Below are 13,613 nucleotides of genomic sequence, written 5' to 3' on the forward strand. Positions count from 1 at the left end.
AAAGGGACAAATTGGGATTAATCCTACCCAAAAATAGATATCAAATCATAATAAATTTGACAAGTTGTGATTAAATTGTATACTGTTTTCTCATAAGATTTAGCAAGTGTCATTCATCTCTCAAAAACACATTAGCCACACAAATCAAACATACCACAACTAAATTTTGGAATAAATATAACTAGATATCAAATCATATCAACTTGGACAAATTGGGATAAGGTTTTCTGCAATGATCAAATATGGTCCATTCACCTTCCCAGAGCATCCCCATATCCACTACCAAATATAGATAGTACAGTATAGTCTATCCCCAAGACACCCTAACCACACAATACAAGATACCACAATAAATTTTGACAACAAAGATGGACCAATTGCATCAACCCTACTAAAAGAAAATTTGTATGTTCGTATATGCTTCTTAAAAAATTGAAATTCTTACAAATATATTCTTGAGTCAAGTTAACAGGTATAGCACAACATTATCATTTGATGACTCACGAGAGATAGGCAAAATAGCACAACCCTACTCATAGTACAACATTCACAGATATACTTTTATGCTTTTATACTTTTAGCATTTCATATGCTTTTATGCTTTTATACTTTTATACTTTTAGCAAAATAGCACAACATTCACAGATATGCTTTTATGCTTTTATACTTTTAGCATTTCATTCATATATTGTGTTTAGATATCTATGTATGAAGCAAATTTGCTTTCATCTATAAACTAATTAAATTATTTAATGCAATAACCTTCAGTAATCAATACATACAAACATACATATATATGTAAGTATCTCTTGTATGGGTACATGTATGTTCGGGATTTTACAGCAGTATAACATGTAAAAAAAACTCACATTAATTTTTCTGATATGAAATGGGCAGAATAAGAATAAATTACTCCTCGTTTATACCACTGTAAGACTACTTCAAAATAGTTACAACATATAACATATAACCTTTTGATATTGAAATTACATATTTGATGAATCAAATCACTTTACATTATGTTTATTTATTCACTAATGCATTGAAATCCCATAGTAAAATTTATACCAATTTGATCAGGGTTTCACCTCATAATCCCACCAACCATATGTTTAAGATGTTAAAAGAAAATAAATAAAAATTAAGAAACAGAAGCACTTGATTTTGTTAAACTTGAATTGTCTTAAGTCCAATGCTTTATTTTCATAAAACCACATCTAATTGGACAAGATAAAGACAAAATTTACTGAAAAGTAAGAAACACAGTTATAATGTGGCAGTGCGTGCCTGGTTGGTTGCCGGAAGCACGTTTGGTTATTTTCATTAATTGTCCTGTAGAGACAGACCATTCACTGAGAGCAGTCTATTCAAAAATTTGCACATGAATTTCTGTAGCTGCATTCTGCAAATTGGATGTCTCTCTGCAATCTAATCGTGAAGAAAAAATTTCAAATTACACAGTTAGATCTCCAAAGAGAAATTTAAATGAAAAATTAAAATAAAAAGTACCAAGTAAAAAAACCAGTGCACGAAAATCGCAGTAAGTTAGAAACAAAAGACATAAAAGACAAGGGCCACCCCAACTTGAACAGCACTGCTCTTAGCTACTTGGCAGACACCAATTAATCAGCTGTAATTGACGACGACAAAAAAAAAAGGACAGCATGTACAATTGTCTGTCATCATCAATACCTGATCAGATCTTGAAGTATTGAGCAGCTTAGACTAATCCCCAATCAGGAAAAGTGGACTAACTGGTTCACAGCCACATCTAGAGTATCCACATTTTTCTTCAGGACCTTTCTTTATTAGAGTCAAGATATTGAACAAAGTAGCATTGAGAAATTATTCAATAAAAGCTCTTTCTAAAATATGTAAGCTAACATTTAAGATCTGTTTAAATCATCAATGAAAAGAAATGCATTTCCATTGCAGTATTAATTGAAAATGTATCAGGTGTGCTTTAGATCCAATTCTCTAACTCACTTACAGCTTTAAAAGAGTCTATTTTTCCCACAAATTTCTGATGAAGAGATGTTCGCAGACAAACATGTTGAATGGGCCGGTCCATCTAGCACTTCATCAACAATCCACAATTAATTTTTCATAAAAGGAAATGCACCAAATTTCTGATTTTCCATATTATGAGAATTAGAGCAAGCACATGTAATTATTTGAAAAAGTTAAAAAAAAAAGAATGAAATGTGAAACAAGGAGAACAGCTAAGTGAAACAAAGATATCAAATGAGCGATCTTTATGTTCGTGTCTTTTTGTGGCGAAAGGCAATCTTTATGTTCATTGTCAATCCAACAATTACAACCAGCACTTCACTAGTACGATTGAAAGAACCAATTTGGGCATAAATTGATAGTTCACTACAACAAATGAAAAGTAACTGGATCTCATGACAACATATGAATTAACCAACATTTTAGATTCTCATCATGTATCAAAGTTCAACTAAGTTGAATTCAAAAAACAGCAAATATTATGAAAGATCAAAACTGCATCGTGAGTTCTTTCAAATTTGAAACAATGTTTCTTGCTGTGATATAGAGATTTCTACCACAATATCCATCAATTAAATTAAAAACTAAGGACTCAGACCTGAAATGCACTTGGCATCCCTTGAGTTTTCAACATAAGTGGCCAGAGATCAAAGACAAATGACAACATCAATGCTGTAAATTCCAAAAATATAAAGCTTAAAAATTGTCTAAAAAATAGACGGCACAAACTAACTAATGATTCTAAAAATTTATCCTCCCTCATTGCATGAAAAGAGAATAATTTGATAAAAAGAGAGCTAAAAGGATACAATCGCATGGCAAGACTATCCACACCCTTCATCTCTTCATTCAATCTGTAGTAAGCAGTAGGAAACAACATCAATAATAATCCCAATATTAACATCAAGTGAATATACAGGAATATTTTTATAAACTCAGATTTAATGAGAACTTTCTAAGAAACACTATAATTTGATGTTCCTTAGATATTAGTGAGCATATAAAGGTAGATTTTTTCAAATTGAACCACTGATCATCATGATCAGCCAATAATTCAAGAATATAGTGTTCCTAAGATACTAAGATAACAAGATATGAAAAGGTTGAAGATAAAATTGCAAGTAGTTGACTAACCACTAACCAGAACTTGCAAGAGCTGCCACAAGAGGGATATCTAGCAGCAAAATGACCAACTCACTACCCAAACAAAATTACTTAATCCTACTTGTAATCTCTTAGTTTTTAAACAAAGAATCAAAATCTAGCTTTTCTTTTTTGATTTGGTCTCCCAGTCAGTCAACAAATACCATTGGCTGCTCGAAATCACACAAATTTCTAAAAAAGTCAAAACGGAAATTAACTGTTGCCTAATAATTTATTCCACTATTATCTTTAAGTTCAGTAGAATAACGAGATTCTTTCCAGGAACATATTCATTAACTGTTGCCTTAAAGTAAACAGCTAAAAGTAAGACAGTCAACAGGCAATTAAGAGCACAGACCTCAAGCATGAATTAATGTATCGGTTTCCTTTGGTCGCTGCATCAAGTGCTGCAAAATAGATGAAGTATACCAACATTAGTAAATTTCATCGGATAATTAGAAACAACTATAAAATGAGGTTAAAACTTACTCTAAACATTGTCCAATAAGAGAGGAAATTAAGGAAAGATAGAATTGCAATTCATCATTCTGTATTGTCCGTGTTCAGACTAGTGCATACAACGCAAGATACAAACAAAAGGCCACCAAAAAAAAAAAGAGGAAACTTCTACCTGGTAAAAAGCCGGCTGTTGTTGTTTCATTTCATTTTCATTTTTTTTAAAAAAGGATTTCATTCTGCTCTCTCATCTAATTCTTGCAATACTTATTCTACCTTCTCTAATATGTTTTCAGAAATGGTCTATGGAAGTATCTCCACCAACACTGAGAAACAAGATGGACTGGTCTGTTGTTCTGTCCCAAATTTGGAAAGTCTTCGGTAAGAAAAAGCCTTACAATAAATGCCCTCTAGAATACTGCCAAATGTATGTTCATGCTTACATTTCTCAACTGCTAAGTATTTAAAATAAGGAGTAAGATTATACCAGGAAACAATTTTAATAAAATGATATTCATACCTAAATATCAACATGTCAGTGAACACAGTGCGAGAATACCACATAAAGTCTGTCAAATCATACAGTCAGCTTAAAATAGAACAAAATGAATATGTTCATTACCAGATTCTTGCACTCGACCAACAACATCGCTAAAACACTGCATATTTTCGACTGATGTGGTAGTGACCTATAAAACATACAACCCTTAGTGATGCAGTCATGTTGATTATAAGTGATCATAAAAATGAATCAAACATGAATCATACAATAAATCAATTACCAAAGGTACCCACAAATGACTGAAAATCATGATGTTATAACATGTGTCACGTCAAAAAACCTAATTTTTTTATTTACATTTACTCTCAAGATGGATTTTTTCAAGCAAAGTTAAGATTGACAATTTTGATGGTGAGAACAAACAATTGCTTCTATGTGCAATAAGAAATCATCTGATTTCCCACTCAACAGCTATGAAATGTAGTCACAAACATCAAAGAGAACAAGCGGTTCAATCCCTTCACAAAAACACAGAGAGTACCAAAGTTCTGAGCTGACACTAGAAGAATCATCCAAATTTCCATTAAAGAATAATGAATTGCATTTAAAAACATCAAAGGCATCAATTAATTCAATCTCTTCACATTAACACGCAGAAAATCCCAAAGTTTTGTGCTGGAACAAGAAGAACCACCTAATTTCCATTTAAGAGTAATAAAATGCATTGACAAACATCAAACGCTTCGATCAGTTCAATCTCTTTATGTAAACACATAGAAATACCAAAGTTTTGAGCTGAAACTAGACGATTCAATAAAGTTTCATTAAGGAGTAATGAAATGCATTCACAAACATCAAATTCATCAATCAGTTCAATCTCTTCATACAATCACACAGAAAAACCAAAGGTTTGAGCTGCAACTAGAAGAATCAACAAAATTTCCATTAAAAAATGACTCTCCACATAACACACAGAAAATACTAATGACCTGAAACTAGGAGAAACATCCTCATTTCCATTAACAAGTAATGAGATGAATTAAGAAACATCAAAGACATTCATCAGTTCAATCTCTTCGCACATGAGCATACAGAAAATATGAAAATTTTAACTGAAACTAGAAAAATCATCCAAATTTCCATTAAAGAGCAATGAAATGCACTCACAAGCATTAAATTCATCAACCAGTTCAATCTCTTCTTATTATCTTACAGAAAATACCAAACTTTTGGGCTGAAACTAGAAGAATCGTCCAAAGTTCTAATAAAGAGCAATAAAATGCATTAATAAACATCAGAGAAATCAATCAGTTCAATAAATTCACAAAAACACAGCCAGTACCAAGGTTTCAAGTGGGAGAGAAACAAACTCCGCGAGGGTGAGACACAGAAATGACACAACCTTCAAGTAATAAAATGCATTCACAAATATCAAAAGTTATTAATCAGTTCAATCTCTTTACATAAACACACAGAAAATACAAAAGCTTTGAGCTGAAACTAGACGAATCATACAAATTTCCATTAAAGAGTAATGAAATGCATTCACAAGCATCAAAGGCATTGATCAGCTCAATCTCTCCACATAAACACAAAAAGATAACAGCGAAGTTTTGAGCTGAAACTAGGAGAATCATCAAAATTTCCATTAATAAAGCAATGAAATGCATTCACAAACATCAAAAGTCATTAATCAGTTCAATATATTAAAAGCTTTGAGCTGAAACTAGACAAATCATCAAACTTACATTAAAGAGTAATGAAATGCATTCACGAGCATCAAAGGCATCCATCAGCTCAATCTCTCCACATAAACATAAAGATAACAGCAAAATTTTGAGCTAAAACTAGAAAAATCATCAAAATTTCCATTAAAGGGCAATGAAACGCAGCCACAAATATCAAAGGTCATTAATCAGTTCAATATATTAAAAGCTTTGAGCTGAAACTAGACAAATCATCAAACTTCCATTAAAGAGTAATGAAATGCATTCACGAGCATCAAAGGCATCCATCAGCTCAATCTCTCCACATAAAGCAAAAAGATAACAGCAAAATTTTGAGCTAAAACTAAAAAAATCATCAAAATTTCCACTAAAGGGCAATGAAACGCAGCCACAAACATCAAAGGTCATTAATCAGTTCAATATATTCACAAAAACACATCGAATACCAAAGTTTAGAGTGGAGAAGCGAAACAACCTCGGAGAGGGCGAGACGGAGGGAAGAGAACAGGGAATTGAAGCTCTCAGCAATGGCGGCCGAGTCTCTCTCGACGACCTCAATGGCCCGCATGATCTCGCCGCATTCCATCGAGGTCTTCGGCTCCCGCCGGAGCTTCGCCGGCGGCGAACGATGAACTTCTCGTCTCGATGGCTTCCTTTTCCATCTTCGATTTCCCGAAGAAACACTTGAAATTTTTGTTAGGTAAAAAAATAAGTGAAAATTTTTCATATAAACCCTTGAAAGTTTCATATTTTCATATTTCTCTAATTTATTTCATAGATGATAGATTTTTTTTTTTCTGAAATTTTACTTTGATATTTTTCTGAAATTAAAACCTATTAAACATTTCCTTCTTTAGATTCATTTATTTTTTTTCAAATATATATATATATATTTGTTTTTTAAATAATAACCAGAGAATCTCTGTATGTGGCATTAAAACCCCTTTTTTTTTCTTATATGCAGTTACTATTTTATCAAAAATCAATCCAAATTTGCTATTTTTTCATAATTAATTAAATATTTTATTTAAGAAAAAAAAAATTCGAGCATGTTCCAAAATCTCAATAGAAACTAAATAATGAACTAAAAAAAATTATAAGTTTAAGTGCAATATTGATCCATCAGTTATAGCATATATTTTAATATCAAAAGCATTAGGTAATTTTATCTTATCCCTTCTGTTATTTTTCTTATTCTCAATAAATTACTTTCCTATTATATATATATATATATATATATATATATATATATATTATTTCCATTAATGTGCGATACATTACTCAATAACCAAGACATAAATATATATCCAATTTATATGTAACTCAAACAATATTCCCTGCCTTATTTATTTGTCAAATATTACAAATGAGGATAATACTGTAAGTCTGAATCCACATTATGAATCACATTCAAGTATCCATACAATCCCGACGATCTTAGGAATACTCTAATAATATTCATCGATAACAAAAATACGGCAAGAAGCTTTGATCATGTCTTGAACTTCTGTTGGAGTTTCTCGACACTTTCTTTGCAATCTTCGAATGCTCGCTTCGTCCTGTATCCAACATTGGCTCCAAAATCGGAAGCTTTTTCTTGTATCTCTTTTACCGATTTTTTTCCCTTCAAGATGATCGATGAGCGGAGCTCTGCAGCGTGCTTTGATGCATCAACTGCTTGCTGTTTCAAAGCTGAAATGAAAGAATTTATCTTCTGGTAAATGTTGTTAATGACTGCAGATGACCTTAGTTTTAATTCGCTAGCCATTGCTTTCAGTGTTTCGACCAAATTCTCAGCTCGATTGATAGTTGTTTCGTTGTCAGGTACTTGTTCTCCGGCAGATACCCAGGTGATGCCGGCAGAAGCATCATCCTGGAGATCTTCGTCGACAACCACTTTGATGCCACGGCCCTCCCATCGGTCTCTGGCCGCCTCGAGTGCTCTTGCATTCTCTCTTGCTCTTTTAGCTTCCTCTTCGGCCCAGGTCCTAGTGAAAATGTGGACATTATATTGAGCTTAAAAACATACAAATGTGGCGACTACCGATACATTTCAATTGGCATTAGTGGCATAGCTATCAAGAAAAGAGTATACTAGAATTATTCAAAATCTGAAAAATTGTGCCATATGCACCATTTGTAAGTGATTATGTAGAGCATTAATACCGAGATGCAAACCAAACATAATATCTGGAATTTATTCAAAACTAATAGTGTGGGAGACAAAAACTTATGTATTGGACAATTAGTTACTCCAATAGACCCACATAATAAACACTAGTCTATTTTAACAAGTCATCAATTAACCAATCTTTGATACCATGTTAAATGTCAACCAAAAAGCTGTACTCCATTTTGCTAGGAATAGCTATGCAAGGCTTATAAAACATGGCTATGATCCAAGTTCTTCATTTGGTTCTTAAAAATTTTCTAATGCTACAACCGTGAACCAATATTTTCCTTCAGTTACTAGTCTTTTGCTACAGAAGCAATTATTATTTTAAACAATATGCTCAACATACCACAGTAAAATAAGCAAAAGAAAGCATGAAGAATAGGAACCACTAAGTGAAGCATGCTCGGGACCTATTTATAACTATTTGTCTAGGTATTCAGTATTTCTGCAGAAAACAACGAAGGCATATAGACATTTTATGTCCTCAACCTTGGGACCATAAAGCAGAAAATCAGCAATCACCAAATTTCAATTGTAAATGGTAATAAAGAACAAAAAAATTTAAACCAGGCAAAACGTCCATGGTCGTGTGGCAGTGCATCCACTTGCATCCACTAAGCTGTAACAACTAATTGACCAAGGTAATAAGAGAAGAAGGAAGCTCGTACCTGGCCATGGAAAGAGCCTTCTTCTCAACATCCAGTTCATATTGTAACTGGGCAATAACCTGGTTTTCTCTCTCTGCTTGCTCTCGAAGTTTGTTAATTCTATCCCTCTCAAAAGATATACCCACTTTATCACTCATCAGGTTTTGTAGCTGCTCCTCGACCTCAAGCCTTAGCTTGGAAAGAACCTCTATTTCTGATTCAACAGCAGCACGGCCCCTGAGAAGAGCATTATTTTCTTCTTCTCTCTCAGTTCTCAATCTCTCCAATTCCAGCCTTGCTTCTTCAGCTAATCTTTCTAGTGCACCTATCTTTTCCCTTTCCTTAGCAAGTTCATTCTCAAAGCTTGCATTCAGATCTTTCTCAACTTGGGCTACTAAAGCAGTGTGAGCATTAACAGCAGTCTCAGCTAAAGATTCTGCTTCAATACGTGTGAGTTCCTCCCCTACAACATCAGCAGCATCCCCGGTAGCAAGAGCAATAGCAGCTTGAGCTTTTGTAACAGGCTTATAAGGTTGAAAAAGTCTTGTATAACCTATGTTTTTCATAAAAGTAATTGGTGATTCTGATGAAGAACTACATAAACGAAAATAAATAATAACACAATTGTAGTACCAAAAGCTAATGCTATGATGCCCTGCTCTCCACCAGATAAGTCAGCAACCAAAGCAGGCCAAGCCTCAGGATTTATTTTTTCAATATCCAAATAGCCAGAGCATTTGTATAGAGACTGGCAAAAAGAAAGAATTATAATGTATTAACACAAAAAGAAATAAGTACAACATTAACTACTTTAAATAAAAGTTTTAGTTTACATTCTTGTCTACTTCTAGAAGTTGTCTTTTTTCAAGAACCATCTTCCAACTCACAAGATCTTGACGACATAGAGGGCTGGAATTTAAAACAAGCACTAAGAAATGTGTTTCATAGAAAAATAACCAAAAACAAAACAATTACAAGATGAAGCAGAACAAATAACCTTTCTGGAGAGAATAAGACAGGAGCATTATGTTCACCAGATGGAACATCAGGCATGGATAGCTTGCTGGAAATTAAACCCGCTTCAGCCAAGCCTGTAATAATATTATAATTCATATATTGCAAAATCACATTAAACCCACTCATGCAATCGAAAGATAACTTTACTTCCACAAATGAAGAAGAGTTTTTAACTATTCACCTTGAATACATGCAAAGTCAGGATCTTCAGGAGTGATATCATCAAATGCAAGTTCAGTCACATTCTCAATGTACATTGCAGGGTATACTTTTGATGCTGTGTTTCTAATTAATGCACAAAGTAAATTATCAGAATTAGCAAATGGTAGCATCTGCTCTACCCTAGTACATTTCCTACGACAACTGAATTTCTAGGATAATCTAAAAGCCACATGATCAGAATTTAATTGTTCATCAAAAAAGTTGGTACTTGATATAAGCAGAAGAGATACCTAGATAGGGCACTGCTTGCAGTTACCAACCAACGAGCGTACTCTCGACGAGTACATAAATCACCGGGTTGAACATCGGCTTCAATAACCTAAAGCAGTTACAGGTGATTTGTAAACTAATTAAAATGAAATATTAAATGGTCAAATTATTCCAACTATATTTATGTCATCAAGGTATAGATTAGTGCATCAGTTTCCAGTAACCTAATGTAGTGACCACCAGCTTAAAAAAATATAATTACCTTCAAAACTTGCAAAGCTGCAAAGGCCTGCCCTTGAACCTGGTCAACTACTGCAGGAACCAAGACATTTCCAGGAGACACCTGCAGAGCTGCAGAAACAACCAATGGAGCAGGTATGCCAGCAGAAGAGAAGGACTTCTCAGGAAGTAGTGACTTAAATAATGAGCTCCTATTAGTTTGATTGTTCATGCCTTCATCAGATTCATTTCCATTAGGATCTAATGTTGCTGACCCTGACTCACTCTCATTTATTTTAAGTTCTTCTGCTATGACAGGTTCATCAAGGGACTCTAACACTTCATTTTGCTCGAGATCTGATGCAGATGTTACCACTGACAGTTTGGTTTCATTAAGGCCATCTTCTAAAGAAACTGAGGTGGTAATATAATTAGGGGCTTCAAGGTCCTCTATAGAAGATTCTGTCCTGGTTACCTCTTCTGAGCCAATATCAACATTTGATAGACCACCCTGTTCTAATACTATTGGATCAGAAGATAAAATGTCACTAGGAAGTTGGCCTTCAAGCTCACTGGAAAAGTTTAATGGATCATCATAATTTACAGTTTCAGGACTAGAACTGCCCTCTTGATTATCAGTAATGTGAATAGTAGAATCAGAATCAATAGAAGATTCATCCACACTGTTCGGACCCTCATGTTCATAGTTTTCGTGAACTGAGTTTGACGTTGTTGTGCTCTGTGAATCATTAATAGTAGAAACATCGATGGAAATTTCGTGTTCATCATGCACAATTAAATCAGATGAAACAGGATTGGAATCAGCAGGCATAGGAATGCTATCAACATCTGGGACAGTTTGCACATCATCTTGATTTGAACCTGCATTAACATCACCAACAGTTGATCTAACATTTTCCTCCACTGGAGACTCTAAATGGCGAATATTCTCAGGTCTGCTCAAACTAGCATCTTTACTATTTTCTACAGGAAGAAGAAGGTCCTCAATGGTACCTGTCTCAATGTCAGAATTCTGGTCATTTATCTTGTTATCACTTTCCATTAACTGCCTGCTTTGATAGTTTCCATCCTGCTCCATTCTTTTATTCTCATCATCAGAGGTCAATAAGACTTCCTGTTCAACTGCAATTGACTCCATCTGAGGTTTGACTCCTGCATTTACGGTAAAAATAAGCACAAAACAGAAATGATTAAGATCCATGTGGCTACAAATATAGTTTTTCCTAATGTTAAGCTAGAGGTACATTGGTACTACAGTTCACATAGCACCCAAGACGTTTAATAATAAGCATAATATAAATCCCTACTCAGCAACAAAATGCTGACCACAGTGAAAAGAAAGGAATTTGTGATTAACCATTTACCAAGAAAGAGAAAATCACTTACTGTTAGCATTTCTGCTACTCAAAGATAATGCTGCAAATGCAACTCCAGAAGCAAAAAAGAGGACAGCCAATCCAGCTCCCACCATCCCTGAAAGTAAACTACTAAAGAAGTGTCATTAGTACTCAAAAAACTTACAATCAGGAGATACCCGAGGATGGATGAATCAGATTTTGACTACTTGAAAGTTTTTCAACTTCAACCATGTGGGTATTTCCAAGTGTACCTAAGTAACAAGAAATTCATGCATTTGCAGTATACCCAATATCCTACTTGCAATACACACACAAGCAAGCTGAAAATCTTTCCAATACGACCTTTTTCACAGAAGGTTAAAAAAGGCATTCTAATTCTATTAAAGTCCCAGCAATCTAATTCCTTTTGAGTGCCTACAAGCAAATTAAAGATTAATTGGTAAGGAAGAGGGAATGCTCTGAATGATTAGATTAGGGTGGCCAATGTGAAAATTATTAATTCATGTTTTCTCTAAAAAAGTTGCTTCTTTTTTTCACTTGGAATTATGTTGCTGCTTAACATTTGGGAACAATTGCAGGATACCTTCAACATCACAAAAGCTATGACTTTTAAACACTATACAGTTTTAGGGCTGCCTTTTGCGAAAGTTTCAACAGAAGAAAATAAAACAAGATTTTATCAATAAAAATTCTTTCATTTGTGTATGAATCTTAGTTTCCTCACTCAATCAAACACAAAAACCAACTTTTCCCAAATGTTTTTCTTTTCTTTTCCCATTTAATCATGGGATACCTTTAGTATAATAAAAGCTATGCCTTTTAGAATACAATAAAGCTTTACAACTGATTTTGCAAAAAAATTCAACAAGAGAAAAGAACAAAGTTTTTTTTTTTTTTTAATTTCAATACAAATTCATTCATTTGCTTATAAATGCTACCATCTTCACTCAACCAAACACAAAACGCACCAACTTTCCCGTACTTTTCCATCAATTCAACCAAACCCTAGAGCAATTCATCACTACACTTTCACTAAAACCAAAAGCACACACTATCCCTAAACTAAAATAGCAACAAGTTCAGCATCCCAGAAATTCCGGAAACATCAAAGCTAATCTCACGTACCTCCAAATCTCTCCTCCTTCGGTGATCCATCTCCGCCCTTCTCTGACGACCACCCGGAGAAGGAATCCTGCGACGAATTGGAGCTAGCCCAACAAGCACAATCCAAGCGAAGACGCCGATCCGGCTTCAGAGATCGAAGCCGGATGATAACAGCGCTGCGAACCCAGCACCGGCGACGGAAACACAGCCTAACGGAGTTCGGCGACGTAGGGGTCACCAGCGATAGCGCCGCCATTCCGGCGAGAGCTTCCGATCTCGGAAACGAAGAAGATAATTCTCGAGAATTTTTCTTTTTTTCTCTTTTTTTCAATCGAGGTGAAGGAAATGCTAAGCTTTGCTCTGAGTTTATAGATCCGCTGTTTGGTTTACAACAGCGTGGACCTTATCAAATAAATCTCAACCGTATATTAAATCTCAAGATTCGTAACTACACGATTCGATGGTTAAACTTCGTATACGTTGTTTTTGGTTACACAGTAACCTTTGCCTTTTTAAACTTTTCCATCTAATTATCTTAGTAAGAACTTTGTGTTTTCGCGCACGTGACAATTTAAAAAAATATACTAAATAATCATTGATAAAAAATATATATATATTTATTTAAATTTAAATTTTATTTATTAAAATACTCTCTTCATTACTTTTTATTTGTCATAAACCTATGTTTTTTTTAGAGTAAATTTTTTGAGAGATTACTCAACTTTGCCTTTGTTTATTTTAGGTAACTGAATTTTAATTTGTTTCCAAAAAGTTACCATAAATTAATTGGAATTCACCGGC

General features: G+C 34.1%; 2 protein-coding genes across 5 annotated transcripts; both read right to left on the minus strand.

The window, feature by feature from the left end:
• Positions 1-1,016: 1,016 nt before the first annotated feature.
• LOC120275603 lies at positions 1,017-7,300 on the minus strand. Its single transcript, XM_039282227.1, has 7 exons — positions 7,218-7,300; positions 6,314-6,521; positions 4,232-4,298; positions 3,512-3,560; positions 2,820-2,864; positions 1,693-1,803; positions 1,017-1,428 (listed from the first exon to the last, which is right to left on the minus strand). Exons 1-6 carry the CDS (start codon positions 7,298-7,300, stop codon positions 1,737-1,739), a joined length of 519 nt encoding a protein of 172 aa, XP_039138161.1. The 3' UTR covers positions 1,017-1,428; positions 1,693-1,736.
• On the minus strand, positions 7,116-13,135 carry LOC120275475. 4 transcript variants are annotated; one of them, XM_039282065.1, is made up of 11 exons: positions 12,834-13,135; positions 11,737-11,823; positions 11,344-11,502; positions 10,373-10,461; positions 10,131-10,219; positions 9,860-9,963; positions 9,659-9,752; positions 9,495-9,570; positions 9,295-9,409; positions 8,683-9,214; positions 7,116-7,826 (listed from the first exon to the last, which is right to left on the minus strand). In XM_039282065.1, exons 1-11 carry the CDS (start codon positions 13,066-13,068, stop codon positions 7,331-7,333), a joined length of 2,076 nt encoding a protein of 691 aa, XP_039137999.1. In that variant the 5' UTR covers positions 13,069-13,135; the 3' UTR covers positions 7,116-7,330. The 4 variants fall into 4 exon arrangements, with proteins under 4 accessions (XP_039137999.1, XP_039137996.1, XP_039137998.1 ...); XM_039282062.1 differs by having other exon boundaries at positions 10,373-11,211; XM_039282064.1 differs by having other exon boundaries at positions 10,373-11,211; positions 11,737-11,837; positions 12,834-12,949.
• Positions 13,136-13,613: the final 478 nt, after the last annotated feature.

Source organism: Dioscorea cayenensis, chromosome 14 (genome assembly GCF_009730915.1).
Source record: "Dioscorea cayenensis subsp. rotundata cultivar TDr96_F1 chromosome 14, TDr96_F1_v2_PseudoChromosome.rev07_lg8_w22 25.fasta, whole genome shotgun sequence".
NCBI classification, from domain to species: Eukaryota; Viridiplantae; Streptophyta; class Magnoliopsida; order Dioscoreales; family Dioscoreaceae; genus Dioscorea; species Dioscorea cayenensis.